General features: G+C 37.1%; 2 protein-coding genes across 3 annotated transcripts; one reads left to right on the forward strand and one right to left on the reverse strand.

The window, feature by feature from the left end:
• Positions 1-1781: 1781 nt before the first annotated feature.
• Positions 1782-18859, reverse strand: Usp15-31 (Ubiquitin specific protease 15/31). 2 transcript variants are annotated; one of them, XM_068289848.1, is made up of 7 exons: positions 17681-18859; positions 6850-6939; positions 5083-5328; positions 4741-5010; positions 2843-4682; positions 1944-2785; positions 1782-1858 (listed from the first exon to the last, which is right to left on the reverse strand). In XM_068289848.1, exons 1-7 carry the CDS (start codon positions 18272-18274, stop codon positions 1808-1810), a joined length of 3933 nt encoding a protein of 1310 aa, XP_068145949.1. In that variant the 5' UTR covers positions 18275-18859; the 3' UTR covers positions 1782-1807. The 2 variants fall into 2 exon arrangements, with proteins under 2 accessions (XP_068145949.1, XP_068145950.1); XM_068289849.1 differs by lacking the exon at positions 6850-6939.
• A 158-nt stretch (positions 18860-19017) lies between these two features.
• LOC137577083 (DNA replication complex GINS protein PSF3-like) lies at positions 19018-19800 on the forward strand. The gene has a single exon (XM_068290463.1). It carries the CDS (start codon positions 19072-19074, stop codon positions 19690-19692), a length of 621 nt encoding a protein of 206 aa, XP_068146564.1. The 5' UTR covers positions 19018-19071; the 3' UTR covers positions 19693-19800.
• The last annotated feature ends 1246 nt before the right edge of the window (positions 19801-21046 follow it).

A 21046-nucleotide genomic window follows, 5' to 3' on the forward strand; every position in this document is an offset into this window, starting at 1 on the left:
TCTAACTAAACACTTGTTGCCTTTGCCTCTTCACTTTCAAGTGAATTATAAACACTGAATTTTATTTTCCTTTTTCGAAAAAACGATCCGTCAAATGCAACAACTGAACTGAAACTGAAGAGGCCAGTCACGGCCATCAAACGTTGAACCTCTTGGCCTGGTCGCAAGAAAGTGGAAAGAAAGCTTTACCTTGAATATTTGTAATATTTTCCCACAAGAACTACCTGTGTGCCAAAGAGAGAGAGAGAGAGCAAGAACGAAAAAGATAGAGCGAGGGATTTTCTCTCAAGTTTTATATCTTTAAAAATTATGTAGTCTACTTTTAAGCATGCTGTTTGTCGACTTTATGGGTAAAGTTTAATAAATGAAGTCTCTTAAGACATGTTTTGACTGTGCTGCATTTAGAGTTGTTCAGAATTACTGCCTACATCTTTTAGATAAAAATTTCACCAGTTGTATTCTCATTAACGCCTTTAAAAACATTTTATAATGGGTTTTGGACTTAAAATAACAACCATTTTCCGATTCTAATGATAATTCCAAACCATTTGCGATTACAGAGATAAGTTAAAAGCAAATTTCAGAGAAATATTCTGTTTTTGGCAATTTTCAAAAAGATTCCAGTTTGCATTTGGTTTTCAGAATTTTACGCCAAAGCTTAGCAAAAATTTAGAAAAAAGTTTACAAAGTTTCTCCAATAAATTGAACTACATCCAAGATGAAATTGTTCAATGTTTTTTTTTTTTTTTGTAATATAGTGTTTTTATTTCAAAATCGTATTTCATATCCAACAAATTTTCAATGAACATTACACATTATTTCATCGCTTCATTACGATTAAATAAAGTAACTCGGAAATCATCCTCGACACATTATCGTTTAATTTTTTTTTTTTTTGCTTTACATACAAACACATCTCGATTTTCTCTGTATATAAGTATAATATAGTATGTACGTATATATTTTTGTTGTTTGTATATATAATCGTATTTATCGTTTATGTATAATATAGTATACATTATGCAAAAAACAATGTTTCTTTTTTTTTTATTTTGTTTTGTTTTGTTTACTTTTGGTTTAATGCTTTGCTCTAGATATACAATTTTTAAAACGGTTTATGGAAAAGAAAAACAATATATTTATATTATTCAAGTAATATTTGTTTTTCCCTTCCCCAGCTGTGACATTTTTTTTTTTTTTTTTTTTTTTTGTTTTACATGTAAATGTTACAAATATATAGAAATGAGTAATTGAAATCAAATGTGTATATATATTCATAGAATTTGAAACTTGGTTTCGTATATAAAATAAAAAAGAAAATCAAAACAAAAATTATGGAAATAAAATGTTTTATATGCCAGGCATTTTATGGGAAATCAAATAATAAGAAAAAACATATGAATATTGTACTTTAAGTTTTAGCTAAATAAATATTGTGTTTTGTTTTCGTTTTTTTTTTTTTTTATAAATAATGCAAAGTCAATTGGTTACAAAGAAAAATCGTCATTGGCGTTTTAGAAAAAATTGCCTTTAAAATAAATTACAGAAAAACTAATTAAATGGAATTAAGAACTTATATATGTATGTATAAAGTTGTTCAACTTTTCTTTTCAAACTTAGTGCCATTGATATGGCAAAACTATTGTAGATATCGGTATATATATGTATGTATATATATATATATATGAGTGTATATAGCTTAAAGTAATGCTCGTTCGATATATATAGAAATGTTGTTTTTTTTTATATAAAGTAATCTTTAGGCTTATGTCTATAGTGCGTTTTGTGTGTGAATCAATTTTGAAAATTAGTTCTTGGGCGAAACTGTTATGAGTTTGTGTGGCGTCACTGGGGAAATCTATAACGAGAGAGAATGAGATAGAGAAAGGTAAACTATTAAAATCAATCTGAATGCAAAAAAGGTGTTTGTTGTTTGTACTGACCCACAGGGATCGACCCATATAGGTATCATCGTCGTCCTCAATCAGTCCCGATGTATGATGGTGACTCTGCTGATCGATAAATAGCAGCGTATCCTTGCTGCAAGTATTGGCCGAGTTGCGCAACAGCGAGGACAATGTCTCGCTGCATTCGCGCAACTTGTAATTGGAGCTGGTGGAGAAAGAGTGACGCAAACTAATGCTGGCGGCTGCTGCCTGCTGCTGCTGATGTTGAGTGGCATTTTCGACAGCCGACACACTGCTGCGAGATCCATGCCAGTTGTGATTACTGTTGCAGTGATTATGCAAAACCTGGCGTGACAATTGCAGGCTAGACGATAGCTGAGGTGTGGCTTGGCCATTTAAGAGGGCGGCGGCAGTTGGGCCATATGAGCCATTGAATTTATTCTGCAATGTGGATGCCGCCGTCACTGATGTGCTCAACGAACGTGGCGATGAACTGGATGATAACGATGCCACCGATGAGGCTGAACTGGATGAGGATGTGGGTGAAGCACTCGCATGGCCATTGGTCTTGATCTCGGCAATCGGAGATACAAGCTGGCTAACAACAGATGGTTCCTTTGGTATCACAAGTTCCTCTAATGCCTCCGATTTTAGCTCTGTGCAATCGTCCTCGTCCATGGCAAATATTTGTGTCGCCTCCTCTATGGCAAGTTCAGGCTCTTGAGGAGCAGTTGGTGGGGTGTCAACTGGCAGAGGATTGGATTCAGTTTTAGTCTTGTCCACATCAACATCAGCATCGGCGAAAGCCAAATCTTCTACATTGAGGGCCACCTGTTTGGGCTCCACCACAACGGTTTCCTCCACTTCCATGGGGGTAACTATAAGATGCAGAGTATTAACTATAAAAGTATTAGAAGGACACTCAATCAACTCACCTTCATCAGTATCCTGACAAACTTTGGGTATATCTACTGGTTTGGATTGAGCTTTCTCTGTAGGCGCCGCTGCTGCCTCTATCTCAGCAGCAGCAGGAATCGCCACCTCATTGGAAGGAGTTGAAGCATCTGCTTTCTCCTTTCCACTGTTGGTGGTGGTGCTAACACTTGTCGCTGGGGTTATCTTTGATACCCAGTGATCACCCGAATTCGAACTAGAACCCGAGCATTCACCGGCATCAACACTGCGCCGCTGATAGAACAACATGTAGGCCTCATTGTTGATAATGTCCTCTTCGATAGCATCTTCGGGCACTTTGCTTACACGTTGGTCATCGAACTTGTACCACTGGCGATCGTAGGGATTCTTACAAGCAGCCGTGTAATGTCCCGTTTCCAAAGTGTCACCCTGGTGGTAGCACACGGCATACAGATCGTAACGTGTATCCTTGGGCTCATTGCGAGAATTGAGCGTGGAGGAGCGTGAATCGCCCGAAGAGCGTGCCTTCTTCCAGAGATTTCCGCTATTACTCCTGGCATCTAAGCCCAAGGAGTTGCTATTGCTCTCATGGAAACCGCGCGCCAAGTGCGGCGACATATCAAAAGCATTCAGCGGAAATTTGACCATTGTGGTTAACTTGGCCGCCTGCGGACCCTTCGACTGATGCTGCCGGAAGCGTTTGAAATGCACTACCAAAATATCAGGCAATGACCACAGGCCCAAAGTCTTTACCACTGGCAAATATTGCTGGCAATGTGGACAACGCCATGCGTCCTCGGCACTAAGCGTCTCCGCCTTGGTATAGTGTTCCAGACACTGCTCCAAAGTCAGCGATGCCGTATCCTTTGGTTTGCTGGCACTCAGCCGAGCGACGCTCTCGTGCTCGACCAACTCTTCGTCGAGATCTTGCTGGAGCTTCACGAAATGATCCTCAGGGGAGCTCCATTCGAGCAGGAGCTTAATGTGCGGCGGCCCTGCCTCCGTGGAGAGAACCGACAAGGCCATATCAATCATTTCGGTGAGCAGAGGATGCTCCACCTGCTCTAGATAAGTGTCCGGATCGGCTGACGGATCCTGTAGTCGTATTCTGAACATATCGGTGAGAGGTGTGGCATAGGAGAAAACCTCCGGCTTGAGCAGCGTGGAAATTTCACGTAACATGCGTTTCTGCAGCTCCTGATAGGAGCAATCCCTTGGAGCTTTCATACTGAACGGGGCTCCGAAGCGTAAACACTCTTTGGCATCCTTGGCATTCTTATCCCTCTTAACATTGGCCACAAGGAGAAGCAGATCCGGCGATGGAGCCGCCTGACCTCCCGCCGAAACACTGGCTTTCTCTGCCCCATCTTTGGCCGGAGCCGGTGTTGTGTTGACCGACTTTGGCACTGGAGTTGCCTCGGGCACTTCAATGCAATAAATAGTCTCAATGCTGCTTAGCGTCTCCACCGGCTGCGTGTCATAGAAGACGCGCGTGAATCCCTCAGCATTCAGATCCACCAGAACCATGCGAGATGCCGATATGCCCGTGTCCGTTTGCAGTTGTTCACGGAGTGCGACAATTGGAGAACCTGCCGGCACACGCAGACCCATCTTGATCTGACGTGGCTGCTGTTTCATATAGACAACGGTAACGAATATCGTTTGCTGTGTCAATTGGGGCAATTGCACCGAAATGCAATGGAAGGGATCAAAGGTATTCGATTGCTTCTTGCAACGCGGACAAGTCAGCGAAGAGCGAAACTGAGCCTGAAACACAGCCTGAACGAAGCTATTATTGCAGCGTATATGATTGGCCAATGTCTCGGCGGCAATTATCTCATCGGAACGGCCATAGGAATTCTGAAAGCAACAAACGACATGTTGGATTAAGAAACTTTATTGGTTTCCATCTACTCACTTTTATGCTCTTATAACGACGCTTGCTGGCCGTATTTAAATCCTCATGCACCTTGTCCAGCAACCAGAATAGAAACTCCTGGGCATCATGCTGTGTGGAACTGCGAAATTGTGAACCATAACGGTCGACCACAGCCTTGAAGCCCGTGCTATGATCACTCTCATTGCGGCAGGTCCACAGAGCTTTTAACACATTGGCCAATTGTTCTGTTAGTTCACCCTTGGTGCCAAATTTACGCGAATTGATTTTATTTCGACGCTTCAAATCGGCCTGCAAAATAATGAATAGTGGAGAAAGTCAAAAGTAGTTCAAGTCGATGAGAAAAACTAATTTCAAACTCACCTTATACTGATCCAATACAAAATACTCGGCCAATATATCCGTATGACTGAGACACTGCAGTACTGCATTCATGAAACAGGTGTTTCCATGATTTTTAAGACCCATAACACCTGGCGTTTGATCAGCCGGCCATTGATAGCCACCAATGGGGGGCACACGTTCGGCACCACCAACCCCACCGCCAGCAGCTTCATTTCCCGTTGTCGTCGTACCCAGGCCAACAGCAGTTTGTCCATTTTTATTAGCCTGCAAGAAATGTGTAGAGATTTTCGTGGATTAATTGGATTGCAAGCCAGTTTCTAGCGGTTCACACTGCCAAATACATATATCTCTCCGCAGTCTAGACCTCTTATCATTATAACCTTGTTAGTAGTGTTAAGTAAATATTTAAAAACCAAATTACAGATACAGATATACACGTTCAGTTTATCTAAAGGTCGCTAATCAACTGGGTAAAGGGAGGCAATTGAGCGGAAAGTTTTGTAAATAAATAATTCAAAGAATGGAAGTTTTCATTCAACTTTAAAAAACAACAAAAAATGAAAATGAAATCAAATCAATTTCTCACCAAATTTTAAATGATTTTTAGGCTAAAAGTCTACCCTAAAGTAGACTTGGTCTAATAATATTATATATTACTAAACAATTGAGAATTTTTACTTAAGTTTTGCCCAGATTATTAATAAATTTTGATCGATTTATTACTCTGACAAGTGCTTATTAATTAATTGATTCCTACAACAATTTTTCTAAGGAAAATTTTTAAGTTTTTTTTTTCAAAAATCTATTTAAATATTCAAAAAGTTTTCGCTTTGTTTTTGTTCATGGTTAAATGTAACTTTTTTGACTGTAAATAGAGCACAGTCAAATAAGATATAAAATTTTTAGACAATTGCAAAACATTTTCCCTTTGGCTGACTTTTTAAACAGTTAACATTTTAAGTAACTGGGCTAACTAAATGGACTGGACTGGAAAGTGGAATGAGTTTGGTTTTATGTTAAATTATGAAACGGTTAAAGGTCATTTCGGTGTATGCGGTGTTGCATATGCATTAACCCCAAGGCTATTGGGGGTCAATGCTAAGTGGGTTTTATTTGCTGCCCATAGGAAATGCAAGATAATGACGAAAGCAATACTAACAAAAGAAGAAGGAAGAGCTGTTAAACGGGGCACAGATGTGCTTAAAAACAAAGCGTCATCAATCGATTTGGCAGAAGAAACCAAACAAAACAACTGAATAGACCGAAAAAACAAAGGGATGTTCGGGAGGGGAGGACCAGAAAAAGAGGCAAACAATGAATAGAGTTAGAAGCGCAAATCACAGATACAAAAGCCGGTTTCTACTCTACCAAAATACACTTACATACATACAAATATATATGTATATACATATAATAAATACTTATTTGTTGAAAGCGAAAACCCACGCAACAAACAAAGCAACACAAAAAGAAACAAAAAATCAACAGAAAAGAAAAGAAATCAACGGCATAATAGTCAATTGGCCAGACCTAAGTCAAACCTAAAAAAAAAAAAGGCAAACGATGGGCGTGGGCGATGAGTGTGTGGTTGTGTGTGTGTATGTGTGTGTAGGCGTCTTTAGGTCTCGCAGCAGAAGAATTGGCGTGTTTTGGTGTTTGGTACTTGAAAAGTTTTTTTTCCTCTTTATTTTTGGCATGGCATGATCATGACATTTAACCAAACATGCGATTACAACAACAACAACAACAACAAAAATAAAGTTGAAGGAAAAGCCATTTATTTACCTCTTTTCTGCGCCAGCATCCGGTATAGAATGGCACGATTTCTATAAGTGTTATACGATTACAGCCGGCAGAGTTATTATCCTCTGCAGACTAATAGACAAAACCAAATTGAAACGAAATAGACACAGGAAAAGAAGAAGAAAAGAGATGAAAATGTGTGGAAATTTAGTAAGTTAGTAATAATAAGCATAAGAGGGAGATAAAACATATACAATTGGCTAGACTTCGTGGACTCTAGAGTTTAGAATTGTTAACAAGAATAGATGATGGAGGCGAATCCAAATTTGATTGTGGCAGACGAGTCGAACTTATAAGCGTTTAAAGGACTAAGAAAGACTACAAATTCGTTAGTGAAAGGATATTGCTAAAATCCATCCAGAGACAAAACGTTTCTTTCCACAGGTTGATTTTAAATCTTAATTCCTCACGGGTATGGGTGATGTTAGCCCAATCAGGCATAATAATTGGCCTTTAAGTTTGTTCTTAAAAGTTTCTACTAAAGCTAAGGACCAAAGATTTACCTTTTCACTCAACATTTTCTCTCTAAATTTGCCATTTTGTTTGAGTTGTTTTTTGATGAATTCTAAAAGGCACCTATTATTATGTCCGGATTAACTTTTGGGTTAACCGACTATACTAATCTGTCATTGCTGGGACTTACTTATTTTACTTCATCATAGTACTCCCAATCTTTAAGAATACGTTTTCTGATCGTTAAACTGGAAATATAACGTTCTAACCTTCTGTGTAGTTACTGACTCTGACTTGGTCTTGATTAGATTCAAATACTTAAAATTTTTGGAAGCAACATGTAAATTAAAGATTTCAGATGCCTTAAACGTGTCCTCAATCAGCTCAATAACTTAAATATTTCGGTGTCCTACAATTTTTCTGTTAAATCTGGAATCTATGTAAATTTTCACTTTCCGTCAGTAGTCACATCATCAGCAATCATTCGAATCGTCAATGTTATTATTTGAGCTGTCACACTGTGCGTATACTTTATTGTGGACTAAACAATGACCTAGTGCGACCAGCGAAAGATTAGATTTTAGTAAAAGTTGAAGCTAACAAATGGGAAGCAAAGGATGTGTCCTGCTAAAGTCTATGACTAATATTTATTCAAATGGCAACAAATCTCTTGAAACTCTAGACGAAAGACGATTATTGTCCAAACATATGTATGTATGTATGTATGTATGTATACATATAGTCGACGTCATTAAAAGCTAAATGTCTAATTTTAAGAATAAAGCTAAAGATAAAACAAAAACCAAAACCAGATGCACACTTGAAAATTATGATTAATTTTCATATAGATCTTAAAACTTTGAACTTGTTATTCTGTGAATCACGTCATTGGCAATTTTCTGTGATTTTGCCTCAATGTGTGTGTGTATGTGTGTGTTTGTATTTGTTTTTTTCTTCTATTTCTTTGCAAATTGACATTCAATTGATGCAGCAAATAAGTGGCCTGATACTGCCAAGTTTTGCGTTTTTGAAAAGGGCATGAACTTGGCTTTTTAGAGTGCAAACAAGGCCAAAAGCAATGCAATGCAGAACAATTGGTCAAATGTGACAAAAGACATGATTTCATAATATGAATTATTGTTTGCATCTGCTTTAATTATATAATCTTTTGCGAATAATAAGCCGATTTTCTCAATAAACAAAAAAAAAAAAGCAACGACGGAACGCCAGAGCAGCCGGGTTTGAATTTAAGCCGTTGAGCTTAGTTCATTAGACAAACCCAATTAAAACAAGACAAAAACAAAAACCACGACGACGAACAAAACCTAAACACTGAAATCCTAATGATGTAAACCGAACCTAAGCTCTATAGCTTAAAGTGGCCAAGTGTTAGGTAGGTAGCGAGGTAGAGAGGAAAGAAATTAAAATATATATTTTTTTTTTTTTGCTACGATAACGAACCGAATTGAACTGAACTGAACGGAACGGAACGTCAAGCCTCAAATAAATAAGTAAATTGAGTGGAATTTTTACTTTTTTTCTTCGAACAGTCTCTGCTGACCTAATCGCGGCCAATATGTAAAGTATTTCTCACACACAGCTGGAGATGGAACGCAGAAAATGTATGTATGTATGTACATATATACATATTACCCATACGCCGCATATACCGGCTAAAGTTGAATCCCTCATCTTCTTACTTTTTGCTCTGTTCTGTTTTTTTTTTTTTTTGTTAATTGAGCTCTCTGCCTTGAGACTGGGCCCCGGTAATAGAAGTCTAACATCGTCGTTTGCTTTTGCCACTTGTCTCAATTTACTGTGGCAATTTTATCATCATCATTATTATTATTATTTATAAATTTAAGCACATTTCTCTCTTTCTCTATTTTTGTTTGTATTAAAGTCACATATATACATATACAGACTGCAAAAACTGAACAAGCAACAGGAGCATATAGAGAAGAAGCCAAGGGGCGGAAAGAGGAGACGACGCTTGGTTCGCCTCAAGTGGCAAGTTTATTGTTTATACTATACGATATGTGCTGCTGTTTTATTTTTTTTAGAAAGGGTATTATATGGGGGCTTTAGATTATTTGGCTAGGGACATTCGATATTTATATTCATTTTGGTCTATCTCTGAAAGATTGCTGAACATTTCCAAGGGACCGTCTGAAATTATTTTTAAGTATCCTTTTCAGACTGCAGGCCTGTAAATAGAATCAAACTCCCCTGCCTTCAGGTGAAATCCATAAAAGTGGAAGATAATACTAAATTTTATTTATGCTAGAAATCAAAATATAATTTTTCGAAACCAATTTAATTAGTTTAAGGCAAAAGTATGTGAAATATATTTCACTGTCATCATAACAAGTTAGTTAAAGTTATTAGACTAGTTTGCAAGTTGCAGCCAGCTTTGCCAATATCGTTTCACTCAGTTAAGATTCCCAACTAGTTTTCGCATTAAAGTTGTTTCGAAAATCAAGCGCATAATTTTGTGACAAATGGAAAAACTAATAAAATATTTAAGCATCCTAAGTTATTGTTCTATGTAATATTTGATATTAATTCTTTTGTCTTCAAGTTATTGAAATGAAAAGTATTTGTTGACTAAGAGTATTGCAATCAACTAAGAAACCCTGAAACTAATGAAACTTGGTTGACAAAATGAATTCGTTCAATTAATGTTAAGATTAAGACTTATTACAAATTTCTCCTAATTTTTTAGAGTATATTTTGATTCGTTCGTAATATTTTTTATCTTTGTTTACGTTTTGTGAAAATGTTTATTATTCCATTTAAACTGGAGTATTGAATTATTATATGATTACTTATACTGAAGTGTCGATTTTTGTCTGGCATCGAAAGAATTTCAATTGGTTGGTTAAAGCAAAATGGCTTGATAAGCCAGCCAGGCAAGTTTTTCGATACGCTTCGATACGATTAAAAACCGGAGGGGTATTGAATTGAGTATATGTGTTTAGCTTTACGTAACCCAAATACAAGAGGAGAAAAAAACAACAACAACAACAGCAAAAAAGTGCCACTAGATGCAGTTACGTTTTTAGTTTGCCTTTTTCTTTGTTTGTTTGTTTATTAAATAATTGTAAATAATTGAAGATAATTGTTGTTGCGGCTGCCGTGACGTTGTTATTTCTATATACAATCAGTGCTGACTTTAGCATGAATGAAAATTGGCTTAGCTCACTCGATCTCTATCAGCTCTCTCAGAGCTTTGGGACTGGTTCGACGGCATTTCATTTAAGCCCCCCAAAAAAAAAAAACTATTATTAGAGTCACCAGGCGACAGTCGCCTTATCGTTCGTTTTTTGTTCTTTGTCATTCGTCATGCCAAATCAAGCGAATTTCATATTCAGTTATTCTCGATTTGGTGCTAAGTTCAGGTGGCTGCCGTCGGATCACGTGACATATTCTATTGATACCGATTCACGTATTTTAGTCTTAATTGACATGAAAATATATTAACAAAATTCACTCACTGACAGACTGATGATTGACTAACCAACCGATCGGCGAAACTTGAAATGTGTTTTATTTTATTTTTGCACTGATTTTTCGTTATGTCAGACAACAGAGATAAGAAGCTCGCTCAATTGATTAGGACAGGCCTTGGAATGGATGGGACACCCGTTCTAGACTAGTTTAATAAATTTTACTCATGTCTGAAATCGATAAAATCATTTTTCGAAACTAATTAAATCGCTTTAAGCCAAAAGTATGCTAAATATATTTCACCAAGACTTTATCAAGTTAGTTTGGTTATTTCAATTTAATGATATAATTTATTTGACTAGTTTCCAACTTTGTTTTTTGATTTGCAAGTTTGTACACTTTCTTCATCTTTTTTTCGCTTCACTCAGTTACAATTCTCAACTAGTTTTAGCATTAAACATATGGTATGGGCTTTGCAGTTTTGAAGTCTGATGATAAGACTTGATTTTTGATAAGATTTATTGTCCTCAAGCCGTCTAAAAGCCATTTATTGAATGAATTGTACCAAAAAACTTTAAAAATAAAGATCAAAAAGTGTCATAAACGTTCCGAAATATACTAAACTTGTTAGAATATATTTCCTATATTCATATCTACAGCAACTAGTCTTATTTCCACAGACAGTTTAAGTTACGTCACTGCCTATCATTAGTTATAGATCTAGTTAGTTAACGATATAATTGCTTATTAATTTACATGCATTCAATTAAAGTGCCTCTTAATAGAGTTCCAATCAAAAACTTTACTCACGCATAGTTAAAACTATTTTAAACACAAATCTAACAAGTTATTCAGCTAAAAAACACTATTTATAACTTTTACTCTGCTTATTAAGCCATCAGTTAAGATTAAATATTGGCATATACGTACATCTATATGTACATATATAGTTTGAAGTGATTTTTTTTTTGATTAGAGAGAGAGAATTGACAAACAGATTTTGACACACTATCTAACAAGTGCGATCTAATAATTAGCGCATTGTTTGCCCACTGCTTTTACGCGGTTGGTTTACGTAAATGATTCTCACACGTGGTGTGAGTGGGGCAGGTGGGGGCTGGGCCACGCCTTCTTGTTGTTACGTTAAGAGAGCAAAGTAAAATGCTTTGTCAAGGTTGTGTCTACAAAAAAAAAATTGCCATGCGAGTGCTGGAAGTGGAAATGGAATTGAAATTGGTGGCTTCTCTAATCAGACCACCTTGCTTATCATTTTTTCGTGTACTATGTTGTTTTTTGTTGTTGTTGTTGTTGGTTGTGGGGGTGCGATATTATTATTATTAAGTACACACACTCTATAAATACGTGTATGTATGGAGAGGGAGGATGGTAAAAAGACCACGCGACGTTGGTCTATCTGGTATGTAGAGGACAAACGGTTGAATCATTATTAAATAAGTTAGTTGGGGACGGGCCCCGTTAACCGTAAATTTAAGTCTACGAGACAAGTTTATAAATCATGCCAGAGGGTGGGTGGTTGCTTGGGTTGAGATTTATATCTAAATATATATACATATATATGCTTAATTAAGTTAGACAATGACGTGTGCCTCGGTACCCTATCTATATACTATGTCTGAAAATATGAAAAGTTCATGGCCATTTGAATACACTATTTTTATAAGAAAGAGAACGAAATGTACGAAAAAAAATATTCGAAAATTTTTATTGTTTATGAGAGGCAAACGAAACGGGCAGCACCGCACAGCAAAAACATTTTTCAATTAGTTTGATCTCAATTGATTTTACCTTGAATGAGAATTATGAGAGAGAAAGCGACCACCGTGAGAGAAAGAGAGAGATTGTGCAAAAACGTGCAAAAACCGAAAACATTACGTATTTAGCCACTGGGCGGAAATACATACGCCACACGTCCTTCCTCCATAGGTGCCCCACCTCTTCTCCCACACTCACACGGCCATAGAAAATCAGCGAACACAAACAGAAACAGAAACTAGAAGGTAGCTGCAAATGCGAGATAAAGTGCGAGAAGGAGCAGAGATATTGCTGCCCCTCTGTGCCCTGTTACGTACTAATCTCTCATGCTCATCAACAAGTACAACAAACGACACGAGCCACGCTTAACTCTCTCTCTCTCTCTCTCGCTCGCTCGGTCTCTCTTTCTTTAGTTTACGGAAATATCTAGGAGAAGGTAGTCTCGAGGTAACCATCCATCCACCCTCCCCCACATTTCACGTGTTTTGAGAGATCTTCATAGTCGCCTCATGCAACTACAAATGGCATATTAATAAGTCATTTTTCCACTTGTCTTTTCAACTTGTTTTGAACATGCTTACAGCATGAATCATAAATCAAAAAGGCCAACCTATTGCAGTCAATGAATGAAGTAATTCTTCTCCGGCCACACGGTAGCAGCAACTGCCTCAACTTACACTTCAACACAAAAAGAGCAGAAACAAAAAAACAATGGACCCCTATTGCAACATTATGTTATTAACAACAACAATAAGTAGGTAGGTTTTTTTCCCCCTTTGTTTTGCTTTTTGCGGCTGGGAAAGGTGGTGAAAGGTGTCAAAAGACAGCAACAAAAACTAGGCGCAAAATATGAAGTAATACACTCGATTTGAATTTATGCATCAATGGTAAGGAAAAACTTGGAACAACTTTGGGTAATTTGAATATTAAGCAAATGCTTATATTAGAGTCTAATACTTATTTGATTTGGTTGTTATCTACAAAGATCTTATTGTTAGATTATTATAACGTTCAGGGGATTCGTAGTCTATCATAAATCCATATCTTATTATGGAAACTCAAATTTTAAAAGATCAGAGACTAGAAAGAGGCAAGTCTATTATTTTTTCTTTTTTAGTTTTTGTTTCAACCAACCAACTTTCTACAAACTAAATCCAGATCATATATTCATCTTATTTTTATAAAATGTGATCGAATTACAGCCTAAAGTGAGTTTAGTTAAGATTAATTATTTTCATGGAATAGATATTCCTTTCCTCTTAGCTTAAATACTAATGCAATGACTATAATTGTATATGTAACTGCACACAAAAAATATAGTGACCGAGATGAATCCCTTTCAATATAACAAACAGGACAAATTTTGCAAAATCAGAAGTATTTTTATAAAGATTTACTTCTCTGATTTATTCCAAATAGATGTAAACTCCAAAATTTTCACACAATTCGAAGAGCTTTCCGATTATTGTCAAGGATGTCTTAGCCATGTCAATTTAAAGTCGAGTGAATAAAAAGTGTCGAAAATTTAGTTTTGTTTGCTTTATTTATAAGTAACTTCATGACAATCGTTAAAAAAAAACCATGAGTTGAAATGAAAAGATCAAAACTTCGAACTCCTACTAAATTTTTGTAAGCAAAAAAAAGTCTGCAAAGTTTAGAAAAACCTTTAACTTTAACCTCATTGAATTGTTCTTTGTTTTCAAGAAAATACTCAATCCTAGTTTGATTGGACCAACTCTATAAATTAAACACTTTATATTTCTAAACACCCAAACACCCATACATATAAAAACAATTGGATTAATGGCTTAAAAGTTAACATTGTTGATAAACTTTATTAGAATTTCCAAGAAATCGAAAATTAACAGGAAAATCCCATTATTTTTTTTTTTATATTTTATTTGTTTTTGTTTTGTTTTGCATAATCTGTAAAAAGTATTTAATGAGCGTTTCAAATTGATTTTACTGTATTCTGATATCAACAATCAAGAAGTTTACTTATTTCTTTTTTATTTTGTTTTTATTTAGTTTCGTTTTTTTGCTGCTGTCTCGATTTCATTGAACCTCTTGGCTGTCTCGCTCCACTTGCACCCCCGCATTTGCCTTACCTCGCCTTTGCATTGCATTTCATTTAATTTTAATTTGGAATTCAGTTTTTGTTCGTTGATGACGACTAACGACTGGTTAGGTTATCATTCAGTCTGGGTGCGGGAGGGGGAAATTTGGAATTCAAAGCGTTAAAAAGGTCAAATAGTAAAATGTTTTCTAAGGTCTTGCCCTCTACAATTAATCAACAACAAAACAAGAACAATAACAACAATAGGCACAAGTTTATACATATATGTATACAATTTATTATTAGATCAAATTCAATTGCAATGATCTGCTGCTGAGTTGCCACTGGAATGCCATCATCTTCATATTATTCCACAATCGGAGGCACATCAACAACAACAACAACTATTACTGGCAACTGTATCTGTTGTCTGTTTGCCTTTTGGATTGTATGTGCGTCTATGTTTGTGTGTGTGGGTGTCATTGCGCCCTGCACTTGTCTTCATCTGATGGATAGATACCCTGCACCGTCACAATATAAAAAGGGTATATACAATTGTCCGGCAAGTTCTAGAATGTTAAACGTTTTCTCCTTCATCGGAATAAAGGGAAAGGCTACCAAAAAACTCTTTCTTTGCTTTTGTATAAAGAAACGTTTAAAACATCTCAAATAATTAGCTTTTTTCCTACAGGGTATCCGACAGTTCATTTCTTGTCATTACATTTTACGACTGGTTTTTCTTTTTCGGTGAAAATGGTTAGTAGGAGGAGATTTTGTCTTGTTTTTCTTTGTTGTTATTTTTCTTGACAAAAGCGTGGCACACATTTGTCAGTACAGGAATGAAGAGAAAGAAAGTAAGAGAACGAGATAGGGGGGAAACTACTCCCTCTCTCTCTCTCTGTTCCCTTTTCTTATTGTTCGGCAACTTCGCGCTCCAACAGCGCACGACCTGAAAAAATAAATTTTTTTCTTGTTGTTGTTGTTATTATTATTTGTTTATTATATCGCGAGCGAGCAACAAATGTTGCCAACATTTACACAAAAAAGCCCAAAAAAAAAAGGAAAAAAAAACTAGGGAAGCTAAAAAACACAATTTTATTTGAACAATTGTTGTCTGCGAAACAAAAGAGTTACCCTCACTATCCCCCTCAACACCTAGTTACACTTGCTAACTGCTCTTCCCTCAGTCCACTACCATTCTGTCTCTTCTATCTCTCTCTCTCTCTCTCTTGTAGAATAAAACAACGAAAATACATAATAATAATAATGAGACAGCAATTGTTTAAAAATAACATTAATTTCCATAGACTGTCCTCGAGCAATGATCATTTTGAATGTCGGAGAATTTGTATACATTTTCCATTCCCCCCTGTCTCTGCCTCTCTCACTCTCTCTATTGACCAATTAAAAATTGACTAATATAATTTTTATTAGAGGCCGTTAATGGCTCACAAAGAAAATCAGTAGCGGATCTACGAAAATGTCCTATATTTGCTTATCAATTGATCAAGGTGCAGACTTTGGGATGAGAAATCTAACATTTTCCCTTATTCTCTCCCTAGAGGATCTGCCACTTGTTCAAATTTGGGAAATTCCCTAAAATATTGATCAAAAACATTCGAAGGCCAACAGCAGGATTGGTTGAAGACTTAAAGTAATGCAGTTTTCTTTATGTTTCTTATTTTCTGATTAACTTTAAAGAAGGAAGGAAAGATCGATTTAAATGGTTTTTTGTCGGACTAAAAGATGATCGAAATCTATTGGGAAAACAAAAAATGACTAAAACCTTTTTACATTTTCATGCATCGACTTAGGGCCGGCCAACAAAGGGTTCGGTTTTTGTCTATCCAAAAACAGTTTTCACTGTACTTGGGTACTTTTTCAAAAAGTTGAATGCAACTGTACTTTGATCAGTTTATGGCATGATAATAAATATTTAAATTGCTATTTTTATACGTTGTTTTTTTCGGACAAAGAATTGTAAAACACATAATCAGCTCACTTTTCATAATGAAAGGTGATTTAATAATAAACAAATTTTAATGTCAAGGAGATTTACAAATGTACGAAAGGAATGAAAAAGTAAAATTTTAAAATCTAATTATTTGATTTGCCAATTACATCTCAATAATACCCTTAGAATATACTAATAAATATTTTGAATACCAGTTTCCATTTTCGAAATCAAATACAAAAATTAATGCACCTATTTAATATTAAAATAGATCAATCCATTATCACAGTTCATTAATAAGGACTTTAAAGCTAATTAACCGAATGAGTGGTGTACCCTTTCATAGGAGAGGGTATGGGATAAGACTCACAACAAAAGCGGCATTTGGGGTACGGTTAAGCTTGTCTCTTTGCTCTGTTATCATCGACAAGCCAAAAATATGACTCAGCAAAGTAGAAGACAACAACAAAAGCAAATGAAAAAGACAACAAAACCAAAAAAAAGAAACAAAAAAGAAAGAGGAAACAGAAAAAAAAAACGTACATGAAAACGTGGCAAAAGTTGATTTGAGGCCTCCTCTTCTATCCCAGTGGGTGGGCCGGCCATGCCGACACGCACATAACTCAGTCTCAGGAGTAAATTTCTTTCTTCCATCACACACATACAAACTCTCTCTCCCTTTCTTTGGGTGTGTGCGTTGCACAAAAAAATAACACACACAACTGGCGGGAGACGAAGATGAAGACAAAGAGATGCAGTAGACGAGCAAAACAAAGTCAACGATAAGACAGGCGACTAAACGATGCTGCCTGACCGAGCAGAGGCGTAGTTTGTAGGAGGGATTTCCTGCACTCTCCCCTAATTCGTATCGTATAAGATTCTACCCTCTTAGGCTAAAACTCTGCAGCAGCTGCTGCCTCTGCTGCTGTTTGCCATTTTATAAAAATATTTGATAAGATTCGAGCAGAGGCAGCGGCAGAGGCAGTTGCAGCTGCAGTGTCTAACAAAGAACAACAACATGGTTTATATAAATTTATTTTAAGTCTATTAATGTGCATATATGTATATAATATATACATAAATTTACTATAACTAAATGAGATTTTCAAAGAGGTGATTCAACTTACACCCACATTTATGCCAGAGCTCAGATGCTGGGCAATGCGATTTAGAAATTTCCTGAAGGACGAACGACGTAGAGCACGTGACCGTTTCTGGTTATTGTTGTTGTTGTTGCTGCTGTTAGTAGCAGTAGTATTGCTGCTTGTATTATTATTATTGTTGTTGTTGTTGTTGCTGGTGGTGACTCTTTCGGAGGCTGCTTCATAGCTATTGAGAGATACAATGCTGCCGCTGCGACCACGTCCGCCACTAACGCAAAAAGAAATGGCTGAATTGCTGCCATTATTATCCTTGCCGGCTGCAGCGACGCCTCCACCAGGTCCACCTCCTCCACCCACGCCTATTCCTCCACCTCCCTGTGCTGTGGTCTTGAATTTGCGGGACCAACGAAATGGATTGCGTGGCATTGAGAAGGCTCGGCGTATTTTTTTGGCGGCATTTGTGGCCAATGTGGAGGCCTGTGTGGCAGGAATGATTAAAACCTCTGACGTCGGCGCTGGCGCCGTCGTCGACTGCGACTGCGAAGTGTGGGTGGTGCTAGCGTCGGCATCGCCTTCATTTTGTTGTTGCTGGTGCTGCTGCTCTTTTGTTGTGCCCATATTCTTGCGCTCTCTCGCTCTTTCTCTCAGTATTCGTCACATATAACAACAAAAAAAAGGAGGAAAATTGCACTGTAAACTAACTAAACTAATTCCTCTTAATTGACGCCTTTTTCAGCAGTGATTGATGATTCCTATTTTCACGGAATTTTCTTTTTAAAGCACTTTAATTTCTCATTAATATTCTGATTTTTTCGCTTTGCTTTTCTGCTTCTTCTTCCTCCTTTTTGGTTGACCCAATACTTTCACTTTTTGTTGTTGTTGTTGCTGCTGCTGCCGCCGCAATTTCTATGTATATTTTTTTCTTTTCTCTGCGCGTTTTCGAAACTGTAGCACTTTGCGGGTTTTTAGTTAATATTAGTTATTAACGCGGATGCCGTCGATATTACACTTTGTTTTACGATTTCGCGTTTGCAATCTGTATTGCAGAGATTTATGCGGGTTTCACTTTGCGTTTCTTGTACAATCGAATTTATGCTGATTTTTTCTTGGCTCTAGATGCACGCTTCTTTTTTCAGTTAACAAAATATTTAATATTTAAACAAATTTGACATCCGCCCGCACAACCTTCCTATGTTACAAAACAACAACAACAAACCGATAGATCGATATTTTCCATCGCTTTTATCGAGTGGAGCCACTATCTATCTCGGGATGAAAATAGTGGGATTTCTAACCGATATGTTATCGGCTATCGATATACATAAATATGGGTAGTGTTGTGTTGTCAGTGTGACCAAATATTTAGATTTGCGAGTGTATTTTGGCGCAAAAATAGTTGGTTAATTTCTGCACAAATGAATTATTTTCCACATTACTATTCAATCGAGGACATTTTTGTGACGCAAGAAAAGGTGGAGTGCAAAGTTAACACAAGGCTGCAGCGAATGGGATTCTTAGATGCAGGAGACTCGCAAACTGACCACTTGGAACCGGGACGCATTGTCAACTTACCTCTCTGGTACATTAAAGAGCTTAAGGTAAACAATGCTTATTTCACCATCTGCATTCCGGAAATCTACAAAAATGTACACAAGGCCGTCTGCGAGGCAGAAACAACACACATTGAACTGGGGCGCTTACATCCTTATTTCTACGAATTCGGTCGCTATTTGACACCCTATGATAGCAATCATGTTATAGGGCGAATAATCTTTGAGACACTGCGTCAGCGAGTGCGTCATTTGCTGGACATATCAAAGAATGATGACCAGAGTAGGAGCAGCACGACGGAACATCGTTTGGATAACATTGAGGCCAATCTTCATATAGCGGGTATGAAAACTAATGCGCAGTATATCAAATGGCTGCAGATGTCCAACAATAATATTTGCATCTCCCAATTGGTGGAGGAGCATCAGAGAAAACGTTTGCGGGTCGATCATACCGATAGACAAATAGAAAGCCCACCTCAGTAAGGACATCATAGATATAAGAAGGTAATTTAATGTATTTTTAGTTACAATTTTATGGAAATATAACTGACAACTATGAAAAAATACAATTTAAGCCATTACAAGGACCAATTTTGTGTAAGACTTAAACTCAAAATTCCGATACATAAATTTTAAAACTGTGCTACCGGTAAAAATTATTTTATTTTTCTTGAAAACTGTTGCATATTTTCGAGCTCATGTTAAGTTTACTGGCACTTTCCAGATGGCGACAGTGGGCAAAATGTAGATAGCTATCTACTCAAAAAAAAGCCAGCTGCCCGAACACAGAGGCGCCATAAAAATATAATTTGAAAAATACTCATCATAGAAATAGACAACTGATACCCTTTAAAGAAATTTCAGTTTGGTCATTAGCTTAATAACAAAAAAAAATGGAACTTGATAAGAAATAACTGTGATACAAAACAAAAGAAAGACAACCTTTATAAAAAGAACACATGAATCCAGTTCCCTCTCCCAAGAGCCGTGCAGTGTTTTTTTTTTTTCTAAAAATTTAAGTATCTTGGAGTTGCAGCATTGCCATCACTTCATATCCCTCCTTACAGTTCATCTGCCTCATATTCTCAACTCGTAAAAACTTTTTAGTATTCATGGTTTCAGCATTAACGATGCCAATTATGGCAGCATTTTATTTTGTTTTACTTTATTAGCTTTAAGCAGAGCACGTCCCTTCCCTCAACCGTCCCATATGCCCCAGTGCCGCGACGGCAGAGATGCCACGCCCAAAATAGAAGAACAGACAAAAAAAATGGGAGCAATGGCTCCAAGAAAATTTAAACCAATCAGCAAGCGACGCTCAAAGAGTCTGCGCAAAAGAGAGAAGGAGAGAGAGCGATTGTGAGGGGGAGTGTGAGTGAGAGAGAGTTGCTTGCTCTCAAAATAACGGAAGCTGTTTGCTGTTTATGGAGTTGGTTTGGGGGAAAAGGAAGGCAATAAAAATGGCTGCTGCTGGTGCTGCTACCGTCGCCGTCGCTTTTGGCGTTAACGTTGGCGCTGACGTCGCCAATATCGTCTAAAAGTCACAATTATGGCCACTCATTCATTGCGGTGTTGGATGATGCAAAACAACCTCTAGGTAAACGCTTTGGCAGTGCCTCCCCGCCTCCCGTTCACTGGGACGGGATGAGGGAGCAGAGGAGTCTAAAAAGATTCCCCTAGCAGCGTTTCTGATGAGTGAACAGCAATTAGAGCAAGGAGGAGAAGGCCTCGTCTCGGCACAGTGTTTGACTTTATTGGAAGTTTATTGTGTGGAATGTTCGTCCTATTTATTTCCCCCACCCTCCCCGTCGTTCCTCATGTTGTTGCAGAGTGAAAT

This window comes from Drosophila tropicalis, unplaced genomic scaffold, assembly GCF_018151085.1.
Source record: "Drosophila tropicalis isolate 14030-0801.00 unplaced genomic scaffold, ASM1815108v1 contig_593, whole genome shotgun sequence".
NCBI classification, from domain to species: domain Eukaryota; kingdom Metazoa; phylum Arthropoda; class Insecta; order Diptera; family Drosophilidae; genus Drosophila; species Drosophila tropicalis.